The 23,334-nt window shown below is 39.7% G+C and overlaps 1 protein-coding gene across 5 annotated transcripts in view; it reads left to right on the top strand.

Moving 5' to 3' along the window:
* ENOX1 (ecto-NOX disulfide-thiol exchanger 1) overlaps positions 1-22,661 on the top strand; it is a 350,391-nt gene extending 327,730 nt beyond the window's left edge. For all 5 annotated transcript variants that reach the window (XM_019007902.2, XM_019007903.2, XM_015637165.3 and 2 more), the window contains 4 exons: positions 62-118; positions 15,495-15,597; positions 18,588-18,673; positions 21,707-22,661. In XM_019007902.2, the coding sequence (XP_018863447.1) occupies positions 62-118; positions 15,495-15,597; positions 18,588-18,673; positions 21,707-21,838 (378 nt within the window). In that variant the 3' untranslated portion in view covers positions 21,839-22,661. The remainder of the gene's footprint in view (positions 1-61; positions 119-15,494; positions 15,598-18,587; positions 18,674-21,706) is intronic.
* The last annotated feature ends 673 nt before the right edge of the window (positions 22,662-23,334 follow it).

The following is a 23,334-nucleotide window of genomic DNA, read 5'->3' as shown; positions in this document are numbered from 1 at the left end:
AAATACTGAAGTAATGTACTTGTTTTGTTCTGTTTTGTTTTTTTCTTTTTACTCTTTGCAGTTAAAAAGTGCCAAGGAATTAGCAGAAATCAATGGGCATGATGAATCTCAAGCAAATGTAGGTACATTTGTCTATGTATAGATTTAGTACATGTATGTGTATGGTTTCAAATTTACTATGTATGTCTTAAAGCTGATGGAATGGCTGAATGATTTGCACATCAGGTTTGAAGTGTCTGGGTTTTTTTTCTTGAAGCCACAGGTTCAAATCCCAGCGAACTCCATTCGAGGTAGATAAATTGGGTTCCGTGCAATTTACTTTGTAGGATTTATTTGGATGAGACTTTAACAACCAGTGTCCTACTTGCTCTATGTGGGTGTTAAAGATACCATGGAAACGACTGCAAAAGAAATGCTTTTCCTTAGTGTCCTGTCCAGGATTATTCAAGCTACAAAGTTATGTCATTTGTCTCTGTGGCTGCCACCTTGCAGCTGGGCCATATTTCAGTTCTGAGTGAAGTATATGTGTAAAATTTTGAAAGTTAATTTTCACAAGAGGACTAAATTAATTCATTGAATCATTATTTTGTCCAAAAACATTAAAGGACTCTTAAGGTTGTGTTTTTTAAAGCCTGCTGCCAAAAAAAAAAAAATAAATAAAAAAATTGCTTCTGTTATTCCCTTAATGATTGCCATCAAAACAGCAATTTCCATAAGGGAGGAAGAGAAAAAAAAAAAAGTAAAGTTTCCTGCTATGTTTGTCATCTGAACCGTGCAGTCTTGTGCTTTGTCAAAAACATATGAATATTAAAATCGATTATATGTGATATCTTCCTGCTGGCCAAGTGAACTAGCAACAGTTTAAGTATAGTATATTTTACTATACTTAAATTTTATATAACTAGTATATTTTATCACCTATTTTAGTCCATGTGTTGTCTAATGGCTCAGTCAGGAAAGCAGTTTTATTTCAAACCTGAATGGAAGGCTCAAATTTTGTGAACTGCTTTTTTGATAAGGAAATGTTGTCCTTGTTTTTTTCTAATCCTTTCCTAAATCTCATTCATTGTGATTCGTTTCCGCAGTGAAGTCGATAGAGCCTCGTAGCTCTCAGCATTTGGACAGGAGACATTCAATATTGTCTGATAGCTCCAACAAATCTGCAGCTGCAGTCTGTCTGCACAGCATCCCATTGTCCCTTTGAAAGATTCTGTTTGCAAACCAAAAATACATTAATCCAACGATGATCTTGAAATATTCACATATACTAGCTAAGAACTGTTCGTTGTCCAACAGCTGGTTGCAGGTTCCCCAAAGGAAATCCTAGAGGAATATCTACATGTAAGTCTTAGAAACTCTCTAAAAGAACTTGCTTCCTCACCAAAAATATAGATGAAATAACATTTTGCAGTACTGAAATGTTTTAAAGGGAAATTACATGAAAGCTTCAAGTTGTACCATTTCAGCTTATATGTAACTGGATAAACAGAAGTGCTCGAAAGTTTTATATTTATATAATATAAAGGTTGAAATAGCATTAAAAGCATTAAACATTTCAATTTTGTAAAGAGGCTGTTTCAGTACATCATTCCCAGATATCTAAAACAAAATATTTCAGAATCTTTGGTTAATAGTAAATTTTTCAAAACATAATATTTTGATCCAGTTTGTAATTGTACAAGTTCCTCAAATGCCTGAATTTTCCATAGGATAGAAACTCTGTTTTCTGCCCCTCTTTTCAATGAGCTCTTCCCTAGCTGGTCTCACAGCAATATATGACTTTTAAGAAAAGAAGTCGATACCTAGATTAATGGCAAAGAAGGAAACCAGATAGTTACAATTATTGAGTCACAGTCACAGCCATGTATTCAACAATAATACCACCATGAAATCAGAGAAAGCACAGCAGTACAAATGGAAATAGAGAAATAGAGGGAAAGAACTGATGTTAAAACATTTGCTACGATAATGAACTTTGTAAAATGAAAGCTGAAGTGCCTTTTAAACAATTGTCATTTATATCAAATATGTAGCACTCAGGTGTTGTGCCTTGCAGGTTGTCTCCACATATATTCTCAGCAGACTCGATGGGTTTTGCCCCTGGCCACTGCAAATCAGGGATGATCAAAGAGAAGAAGGCTTGGTGGCTCCTGCGTGGTTCTTAGTGAACTGTGATGCATATAATTGGATTAGGACATATTTGTTACAGATGACAGGTTGAATTCAGCAAATGAAATACCTCTACATGCCGAGCAATAGTGGGAGGTGTTGGTAAGGAAAAATGGCAACGTATGCCTGTACACTGAACACACAGTCTTATCTTCACTCTGTGGCATATTTAGATTACTTACTCTGCAGAAAATGAGGCTCCTAGAAAGGACAGAGGAAACTTTAGGCACAGTCCATACACATCAAGAAAGCCCATACTGTAACCTTAAAGATCACCTTCTTCACTCAGGATTTCTCCCAATGGCACTTGTCTGCATCATCTTTTACATTAGAAAATGGTGTTAATTAAAATAAAATGTGGAAATATTTTTCTCAGCAAAAGCAGATACAGATGAAAATGTATACTTAGATCAATCCTGGTCTTCTACATGCTCATTATGTGAGACCATCATCCTGACCATCCTGAAAGGGAGACAAGGATCTCGACACCTTTGGAAAAAGAAAAACTTCCCTCCTGAATTAATTTATAGATGCCCAACCTACAAATTGACATTCATTTTTTTGTCTTGTTTATGCAGGAAAATTAATTAAATTGACTAACAGGCTGCAGAAATTGCAATGTCACATTCCCTGCATGTCAGTTCATGCACAAATCTGCTGGGGTGGGGTAGACCAAAATTTTAGTGCACTGCCAGTACATCTGTTATTTCCAGAAAGCAAAACCATCTTACAAGGTTCTTTACAGAGTCATAAGGGTGTTTCATGAGTGATTTGCTAGGTACATGCAGTAATATTTGTTATGGCTGTTGACATTTCCCAGCTATACTCTGTGTCAGGAAAGGCCAAATGTCGGGCTCAGGCAGTACACAAAGCCTGAGATTCTGGCTTGGTGTTAACAGAGACTTCAACAGCCAGCACTGCCAGAGGTGCTGTCACTGAGTGCTTATTTCCATCAGTCCTGTGCTTTGGAAGAGATCAGTCCCTGTTTCTAATCTGACCCTCTTTTCATTTCCTCTTCATTGCTGCATAAAATGGTATTTCATTCACTTCTCTGTCTTAACTGAAGTGAAAATAATGACCACTGGACAATTATGATTGCATAATTTGATATATAATCCTCTTCAAGGATGTTCACAGACTCCTGGGACCTGAGTACTCCCAACATAAAAAAAATAATCATGCTTGGGAGCTGTGCTTGAGTAGAGACCACTTTGCAAATGGAAAATGCTAATCACATATTTTGTGGCTACCTCTACAAAGACAATTTATTCTTCTACTCTTTCTATAATTTCAGTGGCTTTCTGTGAAGCCCCTGGTATATAAATTAATTCTGTGTTTTGATCAAAGATCTCCTTTTGCTCATTGCTGAATTCAGTATAGATATGGCACTGCTTGCAAATACAGTGAATATGTGGCCTGGTTTGGAGTCAGAAAGTTAACATCCATGGTATCCCTCTACTGTAAATGGAGAAAGGAAGCTTTTGTTGGTTTTTTTTATACAAGTCTAATTTTAGAATTACTCGGTGATCTTCCAGGAGTTTGTTGTTCTCCCTTGTCAGCTATCTGCCTTCCTTAGATGGCTGCTGTGATTAACTCCTACCCTTTATAAAAGTGCTGTAAAATTCTAATCAAGAGTATCAGTTTGCCACATTCAGACCAAAGCAAGACATGAATAATGGCCACGGAAGCATTTTGAATGCTGATTGCAATTTCATGGCAAAGTCCTGACATTGTTGAAGTCACTAAATAAATTCCCATCAGGTTAAAAAGTCAGAATTTTGCCAAAAGACTTCTAGAGTTACCTCATTATCACCAAAACATAATAAACATAAAATAATAATAAAACATAATAAAATGAAGTGAATATATTTCAGAGAGTGAAACCCCCACAAGGGGTTTTTTTTGACCAGCTTTTTGTTCTGTTTGAGTTTTGTTGTTTGAACAAAGTACTGACTTTGACCGCATTTGTCTGTCTGCCTTCAGTTAGCATCTCCCGCGGATTGGACACAATGTTCCCGGCTTTTTCTCCAGACACAAAATCAATAATATTAAGCAGGGATGCATTTTTCCATTTGAATGCTTGAAGCCGTTGTCAGAGCATTTCTTGAGTTCAGCTTAAGCATCTTACATTTAATGTTGATTCTTCCTTTAATTTTTGTCTTTTGTATTTGATTTTGAAGCAGTTTCCAGATGAGGAGGGGGGATATATCACTTTATATTACACTGAAAGTGATGTTATTCCTAACTACACCCTAGATTTCTCTTTCCATAGAGTAGGTTAATCACTGATGATCTTCATCAAAGAAAAAATGGTTAAGTAAGGCTTACTTTTGCAGCAAGTCAGCCAAAGATTTAAAAAATCAAACTCATCAGAGTTCACTCTTTGTACTTCACTATATAAAGCTTTAATTTAGGCATCCAAAGGTGCCTGCTGTGAATGTTTCAGTGTGTGTGTTAGTACACACATGGCATTTGATGTGGCAGCATCACATTGAGCCGGGTGAGACGGAAAGGGTCCTGAACACAGGGAGAGGAGTAGGAGCTAGAAGAGTGCAAAATCATCCCAGTAGTTTGGGAGTGTGGGACAGAAGTTGATCATCTTTGGTGATGAAGATCCCAAGTGATTGCTGATTCTTCTGCTTCACTTCCTTGCAAGAGTCATTTCCTGGTAATCCCACTCTTCAAAAGGCTTGCTCTTTCCAGAACAGCACAGGCTTGCAATAAAAAATGTTCAATATGGCTTATATAAGAGCAATTTGAGACTAAAATTACAGGCCAGAAAACCCCAGTGCAGGCCTTGCACATGTCAGGAATTGTGTGTTTCTCTCCTGTCTGAGCCTCCCAGGTTTGTAAACTGTGAACCTCTGCCTCAGCAAACTGATGTTAGTCACTGAGTACCTTCCTTGGGCTCCCCCTCAATGAGGTCCTCTGGCCTTGCAGCAGGCATTTCTGGAGGACATGGGTGTGATTGTGCACTGCAGAAACTGAGGCCATGACACCTAGGTGCTTTAGAGGATAAGGAAAAGGTCCTGGCAGCCCTTGCCAGCAGCTGGGGTTTGTCTCTCTGCCATGCCTGAGAAGGAAAGAGCATGGAGCATGGTCACACTCCAGCCCCTTTTGTTGTAACTGCTCCTTTCTGCAGGTGTATAAAGAGAGCAGGCAGGAATAATGGAGAGTGCAGGGGTGAGAACAGGTCCTTAAGAAGATTGAAGTGGGGTTTGGTTTCTCATCATGGGTGTGTCATTAGGAGAAGGTGCAAGGACCCTTACCCTGATTGGATTGGAGCAGTCACAGGGGCTTTGGAGAGACACATTCACTGTCTGTATTCAGGTTCTTCTGTCCTGGTGGGGCCAGTGCCAGGGGGTGAGGAGTGGCTGTGCCTCTTTTCTACTCCCTACCTTTCCCATTCCAGACATTTATTTGTAGCCCTTCCATCACTAATTTCTTCTCATTTCCTCATTTTAAGGCACGTGGAGCATGATAGATTCAAGCAGCTCTGACTGTTCACAGATCAGCAGCTTTCCTACTTCCTGTGACAGGCATGAGGAATGACCACCTCCTGAATTCAATACCATGAGGCCTGAAAAGTAGCAGAAGTTTAACAGGCTGTTTATGATATTATCAAAGAGCCCACTCAGCCTCTAGAAGTTCTTTTACACCGGTAGATTAAATCTCCCCAAGTTCTCCCCTTTGCCACCCCAGCCCTGGTTTGCCTTTACAGAAGACAGCAAGAGTTTCATTAGCATGGTCTCTGCTGGCTAAATCAGAGTCTCTATGAGATTCCAGCCATGATTGAACCCTACAGGGAGCAAACAGGGAGCAGACCAAGGTATATTCTGACACAGAATGTGCTGCCTGAAGTGGATCTTGGCTGTAGAAATAACCCCTTTTTTTAATGTGCAGCAAGAAATCACACCACTTCCCTTGTCCCTAATTAAGAGTGTCAGAGTGACTTGGCTTTTGATTGCAGTGAATTCTGATCATCCGAGGGAGGAGAAAGAGAACTCTGAGACACAATGATAAAACCCATTCACCACCCACTCAGCAAATCACAAAAGTTTTTTTTTTACTTTAAATTTCATATGAGCTCCACAGGGAGACAGATCTTCAATGCTCAGAGCTACCTGACATTTTAATAATATCTGATCATTATGTGGAGCCTTTCATCCCAAAGCATTTTCCCCGAGTATTTATACTGCACACGTATACAGGAGTCATCCTGTCATTTCTAGTGAGGAATAACTTTCAGCCTTATACATATGCAGCTGTGTGCTTAACCCACACAGTGTGCAAGGCAGATTGGCTTGTCAGAGCACTCAGGCTCCCCCGCAACCACCTGAAGGATGATGGGCCACCTCTGCTTCAGCCACAAGCCTTCTACTGCACTCCTGGGGGTTGTACACCACGCTCACGTGCCTTCCAACTGGCTTTCACAGAACAGAAAAAAGTGACAGAAGTGAGAAAGGGACTTCAGTATTCTGAAGAGCCACTCTTCATAGAATGGCTTTCATTTTAAAGGGCTTTAAAGATCATCTAGTGCAATCCCCTGCCACAGGCAGAGACAGCTTTCACTTGGCTAGATTGATCAAAGTCCCATCCATTCTGGCCTGGAACACTTCCAAGGATGAGACATCTACAACTTCTTTGGGCAAACTGTGCCAGTGTCTCACCACCCTCACAGTAAAGAATTTCTTCCTTGAATCTGATCTAAACCTGCTCTGTCAGTATAAAGCCATTTCTACTTGTCCTGTTCCAACATGGCCTTGTAAAATGTCCCTCTCTACCTCTCTTGCAGCCCCCTTTAGGTACGTCAAGATACTCCAAGGTCTCTCCTTAGAACCTTCTCTTCTCCAGGCTGAACAACCACAGCTGTCCTGTCTTCACAGGAGAGTTGCTCCAGCCCTCTTATCATCTTCATGACCCTTCTCTGGCATTGCTCCAACAGGTTCATGACCTTCCTATGTGGGGAGCCCCAGAGCTGGACCCAGCACCACAGGTGGGGTCTCACTGCAGAGCAGAGCAGAGGAGAGCCGAGCAGAGGGGCAGAATCCCCTCCCTCACCCTGCTGGATAATCTTCTTTTGATGCAGCCCAGGATTCAATTGGCTTACTGGGCTGCAAGCTCACCTTGCTGGGTCATGTTGAGCTTTTCCTCAAACAATATTCCCAAGTCGCTCTAAGAAACATCAGAAAGAGTTTGTCATCCTGATCAAGACCCACTCCAAAGAAATAAAAATTCCAAAGTGTTTAAGTACTTTTTGGCATATTCAGATGTGGAGATTCCTAAAGTTAATATCTTTCAAATACAAAACCATGAAGAAAGCCATTCACTGTCATAAGACATTTAAGGTTAGTTTTCCCTGCCTGTTACTTCTTTTTATTTCAACCAAGTCATTTTAAAAACTTCTACAAGTCTCAGAAGGGAAACAAACAGCATTTGTTTTTCCTCTCTTAACTTTTCTTTTGGAAGTGCATCATTCTAGGAGAGATTGCAAGTGCAATATTTGTGCTAAAGATCATTTCAAAGGGTTTTCACAAATTCTCAATCTCAAGTAAACATAAAGTACCTCCTCCTACAATGACTTCAGCAGAGCTGGTGGGCAAGTGATGCTTTCATTCAGCCAGACATTGGTTTGCTGCAATTCCCTAAAACAAAATGTGCAAAATGACAATTACCTTTTATCTTGCAAAGCAACCACCTTCACATCACATAAAACATCTGTGTTAAGTCATCAGGAACCTACACATAAATCCAGGTTTAGAAAATGAAGCAACCTGATCATACTTTTGAAAATGAGCATGAAGTAACTTTCCTATTAGTCTTCCATATTCTGCGTATGTACATTCCCATAAAATAAATGTGCTTGAATACAATGAAAAAATATGAAGAGATAGTTTCAATGAGAAAAGCATTTTCAGATTATTGCTACTTGCCTAAAACTCAGCAGGTGAAAGTTACAATAGTAAAAGCTTTATAATGAAAAAGTTGAAAGCATCTCTCTGGCAAATGGATCAGAAAAATAGAATGTCAAGAGAGCCATAATACAATTAATCTTCACTCCTGAAAATGCTTCTATTATGTAGTATAAATCAGATAAACAAACCTTAGATCCTTCCATTTGAAGTTTTTCATTCACAAGGTCTTATATTCACAGTTCTAATTTGTCTACATTGCTGTTAGCATAATTTTAATGCCAGATAATTTTTCAAGTTTTCAACAGTTTATTTGTTAAAACCAGTGCACTCTTAAATTTACAATAACAGTAAATACTATATTAGTGAATTTTAAAGTAAATTTCTATATGAGTGTCCTTTAAAAGTAATTGCAATGTGCTGTTTCTGACAAAACCAACATTGGCTTCTTGCATAGAAAAAAATAAGTTACCAAATTTAGGCTTGATTTGAATGAAAAAATGAAACCTGGTGTCTATAATTTCTAATGATAGATCAGTCATATTCACCAGCAGTGAATGGCAAATATGTCCTTCTGCATCAGTAGGTAGGTAGTAGAAGGAGAAGAATAAGACCCTAGTAAAAAAAAACAAACAAAACACTGAAAAGCAAAGGTTTTTTTAAAAGGTATTTCTGACCTGCTGCTAACTCTAACAGTGGCACTAGCTACTTGTGAGAGCTCTGGGTTTGGGCATATGGTTGGATGCCTCATTCCTTGCCTTATTTTTTTCATATGTGATGCACCACTGCAAATTTTTACTGTAAACTGAGTTATCCCAATACAAATAGAAAAGCCAAGAAACCTCTCTGCATATAGACAGTGTGTCACAAGGCCATTTAACTTAGTGCTAGCCACTTTTCTAAAATCAGTTCTTAGGCTGTAAGGAGTCAGGACCATGTAAAAGATAAGCTTTCTAGGAAGGAAGTAGTTAATACACCGACACGAGATAATTCACTTGAAGCAACAAAAGAATGTTATTAATCAAAATTATGAGCAATTTTCTAGTCAGAGTATTTTTAGAGGAGTAGTCAGCAGAGAGTCAGAAACAGTCACTGAAGATAACAGACTGAGAGAAGAGCTATGTAACACACATGATGTTTATTTAAGTTAGGACAAGGTACTTTCAGAGTTCAGCCACTCAACCAAATTTTCACACATCACATCGCAACACAGTGTGTAGCCAATGAAGGGGAGAAAGTTCCATTAAAGAAAGAGAAAGAGACCTTTGGCCCAAACCAACTATTACTGGTTTTGGGAGATGCTGAATCCTGCTGAATCCTGGCAGCCTGACATCCTCTGTTTCAGAAAGGTGGACTGATGTTCACTGTGTCATGTTCGGCCCCTGGGGCTGATACTTTCCTGTGACAACCCTGGGAGGACCTGGGTCAGGGGACTCTCTTTTCTCTGATTAGGTTATCATATTTTCCCAGTCTGTAATGGTGCCTGTGTACTCCTTAGTGCTTGTGGAAATAAAACTTGAATCGCAAGTATCACAAGGATGGAGCAAGTGACGGTAGTTGGAAAATCCTTCCTGCCAGGGACAGAGGCACCCCGCTCTTGATAAGGGTGCAGCACTGGGATGTTGCTGAGAAACTCTTGAGCCATGGGATTGCTGCCTTTATGTTGCACATCCACACGCTCTGCCATTGCAGCTGATCCTGCTCTGAGCAGAAGGTTGGACTAGAGATCTCCCAAGGTCATCTGCCTGATTTTGTGATGCCCTGATCATCTGAGTCACAATCACTGCCTGTGAGTGTACTCATACGTTACCACATTTGCAAGGAAATTTGATTTAAGTTAAATTTAAATAAGCTCTTTCACTGTAGAATAGTTTAACTTGGATTGAATAATTTTGAATTCACTGTGGATAAAGACATAGACAAGGACAGTAGCTCATTCTCAGCTGACAACCATGCTAAGCTGTACAGTTGTCCTGTACCTCAACCTTGCATGTCCCCATAAATTTAAGATGCCTGACTTGAAGTGCATTGAAAGTATTGCAAGACTTCCATTCACTTGATTGGTTATTGAATTATGCTCCACTCAGGTTAAAACTGGAAGATTAAATTTTCAGATGTAGTTCTGAAGTACATTTAAAGAACAACTAGCAAGGCGAACCCATCTATATACCAAACTATAGGAGGTTCACAGATAAATGCAAATGAATTAAATACATGCGTTTCTTCATGCTGCAGACCAGTTTTGACCCAAGTTTGCAATCAAACCTGCCTGGTCCTCAATAAGCAATTTGGGCAAACTCACCTGAATTCCAAACCCAGTTCTGTTTGCTCAGAGCAGGTACATGCATTCCTTTCAATACCTTATAGGCTGGATTTGGTATCGTGTGCATGGCTCTTTCTTCTACCAGATTTTTAAAATTACCTTTTATTTCCAAGCTTATAGCATCTCTCTGGCCTGCTGTTAATAGCCTGAAAGATTTTTGCTTATGTTTCAGATATAGTTTTTTCTCCTCCTACTCATTTTCTCTCATAAATCCCCTGGCTGATGAGAAAGTGTGGTGTATCCCTTACATCTAACAACGTTCAGCAGTTGCTCTGTTTTGCCTGCTGTGACAAACATCAAGTCTTTCCTTTTTCTAACACTGTTTTAATGCCTCAGACAATTGGCTTTGTACATATAGTAAAAATGCAAACTTTTCCAGAGGCTGGTAGGTTTATGGGATTTTTACTGAGCCTGTCAGAAGACTCAATATTATTTTTACCCCCTCACCACACAATTCTTCAGAATTCCATAAACTACAACAAAGAAAATGAGGTCTTTGAAGACAGTACACAAGCAGTCATTGTTCCCCCTATTTCATCTCTTTGAATGTCATTGCATCCTGGGCATGTGTCAGGTATCTTCAATGTCACAGTCATTAAATCCTATATTCTGCCTTTCAAAGAACAACAGATGGTATAGAACTGCACTCTGGCCAGGGGAGTTTCCAGGTAGGGCAGCTACTGTGTACAGCCCCTGTTCAACTTTTGCTCAGTGTTTATGAACAATATCATGTCCTCACTCCCCCCATTTTTAGGGATGCTGGCTAGTGTATATTTTCAGGAAAGAACAAATGTTTTATGTTGTCTGCTTTCTTTGCACTAGTTCAAGACTGACTTGAAGAGGATTAATGCTATCTAGATTGAGAAAGTTTTATTTAATATCTTATTTTCGCATAGGGGAAAAAATAAACCAAGAAGGGAGAGAAACACCCAAGTTATCCAGCCTAAATATCTGGAGCTTTCTGATCTGCTAGAGCCCCGGAGTGCAGAGCTAGCCTTTTGTTCTTAGAGGATCCATGACTATCTTCTGTAGAATATCAGCACATCTCTTCTACTCTTCAGGAGCTCTGTGTCTTCCTCTAGCAAGCACATTTCTCTCAGGAGTCACTCTGTGATTTGCTGTGTCTCCAGTGTTAGACCCACCTGCTCTCTGGACAGTGAGACCAGGCAACTTTTGGTGCAATATATTTGCCCATGCCTCTTCCAAAAGAAGCCAAGATACCTGAGTGAATGATGAAAACCAAACTTCTCTCCCACCTTGCAGCCTTTATACATCCATGTTCAAAACTGCCATGTATGACTCACCACACCTATCAGCTCTGTGTCAATGTTGGTGTCAGAGATCTGCTTGTGGAAATTAATAGTCCATGGGATAAAATTGTTATTTGCTATCCTGTTTCATCCAGCAAGTTCTCTTGAAAGTTTTCCAGAAAGACTCTGCCTGTTTCTCCCTCCCTGGTTCAGGGAGCTGTGAATCAAAATGCTGGTCCCAAGGGATATCTGCAGAGCCATGGGGATTTCAATCCCATGAGGCAAACTCATGGCTTTTCATCATCTGCTGATGGATTAAAGTGTCATTTGTGAGAAAAAACTCTAAGCTGGCAATGGTGAGAGCATCACACAGAATGGTTGCATTCATACTGAGCAGCTCTGCAGCTGTCGTCATCAAATTGGTCCTCCTCGGTTTCCAGTACCTGACATAATTTGTGAATAATAAATAGGACCAGGTCCCTAATGATCTCCAGGTGTGATTTAACCTGGATTAAGCCTTTCACACACTATGTTTAGTTCTTGCAAGGTCATTTCATTTCTAATAAGTACCAGTCTGCACATGCTCAGCTCTGTTCTTGTCCTTTAATGCAGTAACTGACAGATGGTAGCAAAATATTCCTTTTATAATGAAACCTGCTGAAGGAGACTGCTTAGGGCCTCAGAAAATATAATTTGCCAAATAAAGAATGGTCTCCAGGAAAGAAAGGAAATACTGTAATGCAGTATATATTAAATAATTTTCCTCAGGCATCTGGTGATCAGTAGCTTTTTCTCGTGTCAGAGAGGTGACCTAACTGGTTTTTTCCAATTATTTATTGCCTCATTCACCTTTGTACTCTCAAAAGTCTTGTTTCTGTGGGTTGACATAAGTAGTGCCTCTAAAAAAGTGTAAATTAACTGCATGAGGATTTGTTGTAAAGGCTTCATAGGTACCAGATTTATATCTGCAGTATGCTGTCAGATTCTTAAGGTTTTCACTTACGCTATAATTAGCCCAGTTTCTGGGTGAATTTCACACCCATTTTTTAGACCCAATTATGCCATTTCTCTTAAACCACTATTAATTCCTAGCAGCATTGCTACTGAATTCTGATTTACTTTATGTGACTATGGACACCCTGTATCTCATGGCCTGCACAAACTTCTTTTGGCAGCTGAATACATCAGGGTGATCTAATTTATTATCTTCTGTGAGGCAGGTAGCATTGGATGGCAGAAACCTCTCCTTTTAAAGGCTCCAAGACCCTGCAACTTTCTTCTAAAGCCTCTGGTTTTCTGAGTATCTATCTTTGCCACTCATTTCCTCGGGCTTCCCCATAAAAAAACTTTTACTCTTTTATCCTCTGTTCCAACATGCAGCTAAGGAAGACTTGATGTGACTTCCTTTAGCATCCATTTACACTGTCCTATAAATCATATGAAATGTTCTGCAGAGGCTCAAATCTAGGCATTAAATGAGAATCCATCTGTTCATTGCTCCCAATGGGATTATAGTTTTTTTCTCTGCATCACTGCTTGACAAAACTTCTAATCCCACCTGAAACTGCCAGTGTGCTGTGTTTGGTGCCTGTTATATCAAATACACATCTCTCTGTTCCCACCTTCCTCTCTCAGGAGCTGCTGTTTTTAGACTACTTTTCTATCTCTGATGAAGTCAAAGTTACATCTTAACCTATACAAGCTTTGGTGGCATATGCTGCTCTGCTTTTCTGCTGCAGTATCACAAAATCTGTCATACAGCTCTGTTCTGATCTGTAACCCCCTTGTCATTACTGCCTTCTTGGAGAAAGTCAGGTAAACACCTTTTATTTCAGTTTCTTGCTTGGATTTCCTTTCACTGCTTTTGGATGTCATGGGCAGCAGTAGATCAGAATTTGCATTAGCCTTTGGCTCTGTCAGGAGGAGAATCAACAGTGCTGGACAATTTAGAGCATGCTGCTGCTCTAAAAGCTATAATGTGCCTTGTGTATTACAACACTACAGGAGTGCTAGTGGCAAGGTGATGTAGCTGCTAGAGCACCCAGGAACACCATTATTTTAGGGGAGGATCACTGCCAACACCTGAACCTCAGACTCCCTAAGCTAAAATATACAACTAAAATGTTATTTGGTCTCTACTAACGCAAAAGCCAGCAAAGGCTGACACATGCACAGCTACACATGGATCTGTAGCCAGCAGAAATGCCTCAGCTGGCCATTACAGCTGCAACAAACCCCGCATGACCCAGTGGACCTCATGCCTCGTTTGGTGTGGTCCAGGGCCTGTCAGAGCCCCGTGTTGCTGGGGACTGAGGATGCACATGTGTGTGTATGTCACTTACGTGTACATAGAGTTCCTTAGCTGACACTCAGCAGCTTCACTTCTTTGTGACATGAAGAAACACCTGAATCCATCTGAATGCATCTGAGCCGTCAGGCACTGCCTGTCTGGCAGCTGCCCCTTGGAGCAGACCTATGAAGAGCACAGACTACGTCACTGGGGGTTTTTGGGTTATGTTGATTGCTGTTTCTTTTTCAATTAAAAATGAGGAAGCATGTGACTCTTTTTACCAGCCCCTCAGACTGTGAAGCCTTTAGTCATCCATAAAGAAGCACATTTGACAAATTTTGGAGTTTATGCCTTTTTATAGCACGGATGATTCACACCTTCAGAAATGCCTCAGAGCAACTCAAGCCCAGTATCCCCTTTTATTGCCAAAAATACTTGCCAAAAATTTTGGAGCAAGGCACCACACCATGGGTATGTCCAAAATGAGCCACAGCGTTACACCAAATAGTATTTATTTGCTTGCATTTAGGGCTGCCCAGTCCCACACAACCTCCAGCAGCTTACCTTGACTCCCTCAAACAGAACAAGAGCACCATTCCTTCACAGTCCCACCTCACACCACCGTGTCTCCAGCGCCATGCTCTCTGCCTCCGGGGTTTTGCATGGAACTGCTGAGCATTTCGCAGAGCAGATGCAGCAGCGTGAGTCACCGCCTCACCGAGGGACGAGTTACTGCACATTGGCTACTCCATGGAAACAGCCCATGGACATGCTTGAATATTGTGCAATACATTCTGAGGCCACTTGCATGCCTTGGAAATAATTTATTCACATATACCCAGCCACACAACTGCCTGGGTACTTCTGATGGAGCATCTCTCAGATGAAATTTAGGCCACCTGATTCCAGAAGAAAAGAGCTCCAGGTAGGAGCCTTGATTTTTTTGCCCTTCAGGTTGGTGCTCTTTCAGTCCTTGAAACAAGATAGTGTTATGCAAACCACCTGTTAGGAATGGTCTTCCTGAAATGTGCTGACCCCCCAAACCTGAGAATACCTGAAAATTGCTTGGGATGGGCCAATGCCAGGCCCTGGTTGAAGAGTGTAACAGGGCAGAGGGTTGTGCTCTAGTAGCTAGAAATGTTGTTAGTGACTGCTGAATTTACTCTTATGGTTGTAGCTGAATGTCTCCATCCATGCTCCCTGGAGGCGGTCTTGGTTTACAGCTTTAATAGCTAGAAAATGTGAGTTTTCTGACCATCCCCACACTTTATGGCACAATCTCTCCAGCTGTTATAATGAAGAAGCACTAGCAACAAAGTTATTACTTACTCTGCAAGCAAAATTTCTCTTCTTGGCAGCACTTGGCAAAAAGGTAGTTCAAAATATGTCTTAATATTCTGTAAACAAATCAATTATTTATAATTGTCTTGTCTTTAAATGTGAATTAAAGTAATTATTTTTTTTTTATAGAGTTGAAAGGAAGCAGACAAGTTTAATCGAGGTAAATGAAATCTACATGACCACCTGTTTGTTTTCTTTAAACTTTATAGGAAATCAATGTATTGACAGTAGCATTGGTCAACCAGGACAGAGAAAAAAACTCAGAGAAACGAAGCCCAGGTCTAAAATCAGAGAAAGAGGCACTATTAATAGGTAAGATAACCCTAAAGAAGATTTTTGAGAACAAAACACTTTCTAACAGGTTTCTGTTTTACATATATATTTACACACATCTTTGTCCTAATACCAGTAAAAAAGAAAAAATAGACTTTTTGGTTTTTTATCTGTGTTCAGAATGGCTTTTAGTAAGAAAAATCCTAAAATACAAGTGAACTTTGCCTTTCTGAAAAATTCTGCAGTTTAATGAAAGGATTTCAGGTATGACAAAACTGCAGGATCTGCATTTAGACTTGCAGCATGAATGTGTGATGACTTTATTTGCATCAAGATTTAGCAGGCCAGAGTTGTATAGCTTGTTCCATGATTATTAGACAAAGTGGTGAAGGAAAAGGGGGTGGAAATAATATTAGTAAACTACCAAGCAAAAAAAAATACATATACTGCATGTATTAAGCAAGCCAGATTTATGCCTTTGACATTAGGTGAGGGAATTAGCAATATGAATATTTATAAAGAATACCACAAGGACTGTCATACCCTTTACCTAGAATAAAATTTTTAAAATAAACTCTTAAATAGTGCCTAAAGCTAAAGCTTATAGGCAGTGGGCCAGCTAACTGGTATCAGGCATTCAGCCACACAGAACTGGCTGTACCCATGCTACCCTTGGAGGAACATGCCCCATTTAGACTTGTGCATATTTTGCAATTGGTTTCAGTGGGGTAGGTTTTCAGGGAGCACAAAGCCCACAGTTCCAAAGTGTACCCTCTGGCATGGCAACAGAAATGTTGATCTGAAAGAACGGGCTTAATTTCTTTGGTTTGGTCTTTTCACATATCAGTGGTACCCTGATAAATGATGGCTCCAAAACTACATTAGTTTGTTTAAATGCAGCTCATTTTCATCACCTAGGCACCAGGAAGATTGCTGGTTTATTGCTGAGGCACAGATTCAGCAATTCACAAGTTCAGTTCAGACCAAAGAGGTCATTTGAAGGTGAAGAATGTATTTAAATGTTTAAAGTGCTTACTACACAAACTCCCTGTGACTAGTGAGATGCAAAAATGGAATGCACAGAAATGTATGCCTTGATTGAATTCTGCTCGTTATAATTAAATCTGAAACTTTTAATTGCAGGGGACAGTATTTGATCTTTTCAAAGTTCATTCTGTGAGAAAGAGAGCAAGCATGGGATTTTAAGAACAGAATAACAAACTTTTTTCCTAGGTCACTCACTATTTGACTGTGACAAACAGTGGCAGTGTCCCAAAGTGGGTCCCATACATCTGCTGTTCAGTGGTGCACTCAGATAAACAGAATAACCTCAGTTCAGATACTGCTGCTCATAATACCCCCCCACAACTGACTCACAGTTCAAAGATTAAAGATTCCTCAAGATGGACTTCATGTTATCTCTTCCTCTGAGGCATGATTAGGTGTGGCAAGGGAAAAATGGGCCTTGCCTCCATCCATTCACTAAGTTTCTCTGTATTTCAAAAAATAACAATGTTGTCTTAGAGGAAAAGAGCATAAAAGAAAAAAAAATATAAACAATTATAATGGAACTCCAGTCGATAACTACAAAATATTGACAAATTACTTATTATTTACATTATATGAAAGAGCTGGCTTTGAATGCCCTGAATTAAAAAGCCATGGGAATCACATAACAGATGCAATGACACTGATAAAATGTGATTTGAGTACAAATTGGATTTCCAGTCATCTCATCCAAGTGTGATGGTCTTGGCTTTTGCTTCTAGAGCTCTTGTGTGGTTACCTGTAGTCACCCACAGCACAAGGAAGGTTACTGCTGCTAGGATTTGCCATAGCAAAATATGTTTTACATGCCACTCCTTATGCAGCATCAGAAGTTTGTAAATGCTGTTTGAAAAGTGGAGGAGAAAAAAGGTGTTCTTTGCAGACCCAGTCTAAAATGCGTTAAATATTGCTTATCAGTTTCAACCATGGCCAGTACTTGGGGAAAAATGAAATCCAAGATTATCCTAATTCATTCAGCATCAAGAAAGCAGTTTGGCCTGCAGTACACAAGATACAGTGACCCATTTTTGTCATTTGTAAGCATTTTTAATCCTGGTGTTTATGATTTAAGTATAAGAAACTTCCCTTAGGGTGGTTCAACTAAGAAGCCCATCCAAAGAGAGTTGAAAATATTTGTTCTGATTCTTACAGTTCAGCTCTCCCCAAACAGCAAGTATCACACATGCCATTTTGTATTTTCACTGTGTGCTTAGAAGAGGAGAAATTGGATAATGCTTTTAATAGCAGTACTGCTGCCCCAAATCTTGTTTTCTCTGGTCATCATTCTTAATGCTGGCACTTGATTTTTACTGCAGAAAAAAAATCTCTAGATTTAGATCCTGACTCCTTCTAAGCCACTTTTAATTTCCATACCTCTCATAATCATCCTGAGAACAACAATGAAGATAGACAGAAAGTGTTCTCTCTTAAGAAAAAGTAAATAAGCAAATATGTCATAAAGCATTTGTGTTTTCTTCAGCAGCAGTTAGGGGTAATACGGATTAAACACTTTTCATAACCAGCATCTGCATAATTACTAGAAAAATTTGAGGGAGTGAGGGTTCTGACACAATTGTATGATACGTTTTCACAACACAGAATCCAGTGAAGGGGAAAAAAACAATAATTTTACCATTACAATATCCACAATTTTATATTGGTAAATCAAGCATAAAATTAGTAGTTGAAATGCTCCCAGCAAGGCTTTGTTTAGAAATTCCTTTATTCATCAGTATATTATCTTGGTCACTTACTTGCTAACTGCTGTCATTTCCTGAAGATGAGCTATTGTATTTAGGATGTTACTAAGACTGTATTAAAAATGTGCTGTTTTGTTATGTTTATTGGGTTCCATAAGGAAAATAAGAATCATAATTCATATTGAAAAACCTTCAAGAACAGACTCTTCAGAATTATTTTGCCTATTTTAATGATACAGTGTCTGAGGTAATTTTAATATTTTGTGTCTGTTTTTATTACAGGTATCATATCCACATTTCTTCATGTCCACCCTTTTGGAGCCAATATAGAGTATCTTTGGTCTTATATGCAGCAGTTGGACTCTAGGGTAAAAAAAATTTAATCAAAATCTGTTTTCTCTTTAGAAATATTGTATTATTCTTTACTGCAGGTTAAACTCTTCATGCATTTCCATTAGAAAGATAATGGGATATGGGGCTTGGGGGTTTGCAGTCTTTATTCATTTGCAAATTACAGCGCACGTGCTTGTGTTGAGGTCTTTGCCTCGCACTGCTTAGCTATCCTTTGTGGCACAGAAGAGCAGAGCTCTAAATGGCAAAGACTAGCGGCTGATTTTATGACACATATGATGCTGAAATATAGCTGCAGAGAAAAAAAGCAGAACAGGAGGCAGGTGTGGCCATGGCCATCAAACTGTGCAGTTTTTGGAGATGGCCCTTTATTCTTTGAGTTGTTAGTCATGTGTCATACTGAACTGAACCTTCATGAACACAGGAACAGACCATGTTGCATGTCTTTTGTCTCCATGTGGGAGCAGAGATGGCCACATAAAGGAACTGGGTGACCTTACCAATTGCAGTGAAGCTGTGGCAAAGACAAAAGTGAGGCCAACACAAAACAGTGTGCAAAGTGTTTAATGCATCAGATCATACAGTAGACTTACAGTTGATACATACCTGTAAGATAAGATTCTTTGATCTACTCTTTAATTTCTGCTGTAGAATGAAATTAAATCAAGCCCCCAAAAGGTCCTATTCCTCTGCACTGAATATTAAGCAAGTCATGGGTGAGAAGCTCAAGTGTGAAATGATCAGGTGAATGGTACTCCAGGTGCTAATCAGCAGCTCTGCAGGATGCCAGGCTGCAAGGGACACTCAGGTGCAGGGGTCACCCTGCAGCCAGCCACAGCTCTGTCCCACATCTGCCAATGCTTGGATGATGGTGCTTTCCCAGATCTTCTTGTAACACAACTCCTTTGGTCCTGATAATGTTTTGCTCCTGAACAGTACCCTCAGCCCTCAGATAAGATCAGCTTCCCACTGCTTTGATGGGCTGCTTCATGCTTCTGGATGATCCTGGATCTTTCCTCTGTTTCTATAAAAAAGTCTAGAGCTAAAAGCAGAGGGGATCCTGAACTAGAAGCTCACTGGAACTACAACAGGCTGCATTGATGAGTGAGGAGGGATGATGGATTTGTTAGGCACTGCCTTCGGGCCACGGCAGCTTGGGTTTGCTAGCGCTTTACAGCCACACACAATGAAAAGGGATGGGGATGGGGATGGGAGAAAGAGGGGAGAAACTGGTGAATTTGAATTCTTTTTTTAAATGTCTGATTTTATCAAGACCATCTCATTATCAAGATGAATCCAGAGCTTCACACCAGCCATTCTTCTGCTTCTCTGTGCCCCACCAAAGGTGTATTTTGGTTCGTCTTGTCCTGAATCACCCAGTCTGTCCAATCTCCTCAGTTTTCTTTCAAGCCCTCCCTTAACACAGCATTTGGCCAAGTTTCAACTGCTTTTTCCCCTGGATGACATCTCCAGCTCTGCATCTCTTGAGTGATAACAGGAACCTTCCAAAATAAGGACTCTATAGGCTCCAGCCCTGCTGCTCATTGCTTCTTCCCAGTGAGCTCTTCAACATTCTCACCCTGCAGTGCTGTGGTCCCTTCTTGCACATGACTGTGGGCTCCGTCCTTGAGTTTTTGCTCACATGAGGAACCTGAGGCCTTCTGTGAGGCTGTCAGGGCAGCTCTTGACTTGCAAACAGAGCCCTCAAGGAAGGAGCATTGTCTCCATCTCTGCAGCGACCGCTGGACCTACCTACTGCATAATAAACACAAGCTGCAAAATTTGACCTCGTTGGTTTATTTTGGAAGCAGCTGCTTGTAGAAACAAATTACTTTTTAATAGCACGATCCAGAGATGCAATTTCAGAGATGAATTTCAATTACTTTCCATGGTTAGCCTGTCATTCCTCGCCTGAACAGGAATGATAAGGTCAGCATACCCGTGTGGGCTGAGGGCTCAGATACATTGCACAAAAGTAACCAGACACCCACAGCTGCCACGTGAGTACTTAAAAGATGGATTGGATCATGCTGAGGCTTTAGACTGCCTCCAACACTGAGTTTTGGTGCCACTTTTAACAAATCATTTAATCTTTCTGCTGCACTAACCCCTACAGAAAAATAAGAAGCAATAGATATTTTTTCAACCCCCTTGGGTGTAGTGAGGTATAATTAGCACATTTTATGTTTATAGACTGTTTTAAAAAGGAAGGGTTTCATCATGGAAGGTTTCTACTAGTATTAATAAGCAGAAGTATCATTATTTCCAGAGAAGCCTTTCAAACTGTGGAGATGCCTGTGGATAACAGGCAGCACCCATAGATCTCTTTGCTGTTCCTTTCATGACCACCACTTTAGATGCAGTAGGATAAAACGGCTCATATTCCATGACAGTTCGTTTCTTGTCTTCCCTACTGATTATACCAGGAAGGTTGCTTTTGTGAAAGTTTTTCTGTAATGAGAGCATCTTGCCTATTAGGAAGGTGAGAAGTCATTAAGGTTTTGGAAAGATAAAAACATCCTGACCTGTGCAAAACTGGGAGCTTTACTCTTAATTACCTGGGACTGCAGAATTGGGTGAGACCAAGGGAAGATGGCTCCATGGATAGTCAGCCTTCAGTAACAGCAGATAGCTGAATAAAGTCTTTTTGAAGGAGAAGAACTGATAGACCTGGGAGAAGAATTCAAAAGCGTTGGATGAGAAGAAGAATAAGGTCCCATCTGCTTCCTCCTCCTCACAAGAACACCCATGACTGTAATTTTTAGATGGACTTCATACCACACTGTGGCCACAACCCTGACATAGCAGTTGTTATTGCTTTATAGTGGGATGCCACCTACATGAGCAAAATTATTCCTGTGAGGAATCTGCACTTGCTTTGGAGTCAGGAAATTCATGTCAGGTTAAAAAAAAAATAATAATGGTTGGCTGTTTTCATATGCCCTGGATTCCTCTCCCCTGCACCCCTATTATATCTGTTCTTAAGGTTTCTTTTTTATAAGCTACAGAGCAGCTTTCTCACTTTAATTTTACCTTTGTTTCCTTCTCAGATCTCTGCAAATGAGATAGAAATGCTTTTGATGAGACTGCCACGCATGTTTAAACAAGAATTCACTGGTGTAGGAGCAACACTGGAAAAGAGGTGGAAGTTTTGTGCCTTTGAAGGAATTAAAACTGTCTGACTGTGACTAGTAATGAAGCTATGCAGAAGAAGAATTCCTAGAGCATGGCAGGGTTATAAAGTATTAAAGTAAGAAATTTGGGTTTGGGCACATAGTAGTATGTTTTCAAAGTTATCCAAGCCTAATTTTAGTTACATTTGTGACGTTCTCTTGTGAGTGGAAATGTAGTTGTGCACCAGTTCCTAAAATAAAATAAAATTAAAAAAAAAAGTTTCAAAATGTGACAGATTGTTTCCTATGAAAACTGAAGAAAGATACCACAGTCATAATGATTTCAAAATACTACATGTCCTACATCTAAGAAAAGCTCATTGAGCAAACAGCTAAGGAGAAAGATTACCCAGTTATGGTCGCTAAGCTACAGCGATTTATATGTAATATGTAGTAGAACTCATTAAGTTTTGTTATAGAAAGTTCTTTCTGTTTAGTAAGAGAATTGAGTAATTTTGCAGTGAGGAAAAGCATACCAAAAGAAAACTTGAAGATGTGTCTGAAGTTATTGTATTTTGTAAATTAAGTTATATGCTGTACCAGGGATTTTTTGCCTTATTGAAAGAGGCCTGAAAATGTGATTGGAGTCCTCAAGAATGCTTTATCAAGAATATTATTTTTCTAATGTAACTATTCTCCATTACAAGTTCTTTTAACATGGATTGCATATCAATTTTCATAAACGTGTAAATAAGGAGGAAACCAGTGTTACTGTATTGTATTTGGTATGTAACATTCAGGTTTATGCATCAAAATAAATATTCAGTTGCATTACTGTTACAAATTTTATAGCAGATATATTAATTTTTATCAATAAATATGACTTCTACCATATTGTTTGTATAAGTATCTTTTCTGACGATATTGAATTTTAATCGATCCAGCAAGAGTCTCCTGGAACTTATCTTTCCCCTACCTGAACTATTAATTGCAGATAACTCGGTTAAATGAAATATAATTTTTAAAAAAAGAGCTTGCAATATTAGCTAAGATTAAAATAATTTAAAATATCAGTAGAGGAAGAACCAGTATGGACCTTTGATTATTTTTTTTTCAACAAGCAGAGAGGTGAAAAACAAACACATTCAAGCGTCCTGTTTTCATTGTTGTGTTGGGTAAGAAACAGCAGCCCCCTCTTTGCCACACCCCTGTGCAGGCAGAGGAGCCAGCCACAAGAGACCTGGTCCTAGGAAGTGGGGCACCAACAGTGGGAAATACAAAAAACTGCAACAGCTGCAGGGAGTATCCAGATATATGTCTGTGATGTTTCACTCAGGTCCTTCAATAAACAGCAATTAGTGTCAAATGCATTTAGTAGTGAAGGAACTCTCCAACATGGCTTTCAGTGATTGGTATTTTAGGACATATTTCTCTTCTGGCATCTACCTGGAATATAGAAATATTAAATGAAATGCTAATTGCATACAAAAGGGGAAAAGAAACAGGCTTAGCAGGCCTATTATGGGGAAAAAATTATGTTTTCAGGCAGTACACACAAAATTTAA

This window comes from Parus major, chromosome 1 (assembly GCF_001522545.3).
Source record: "Parus major isolate Abel chromosome 1, Parus_major1.1, whole genome shotgun sequence".
Lineage (NCBI taxonomy): Eukaryota > Metazoa > Chordata > Aves > Passeriformes > Paridae > Parus > Parus major.
This window is presented reverse-complemented; position numbering and strand designations above follow the sequence as displayed.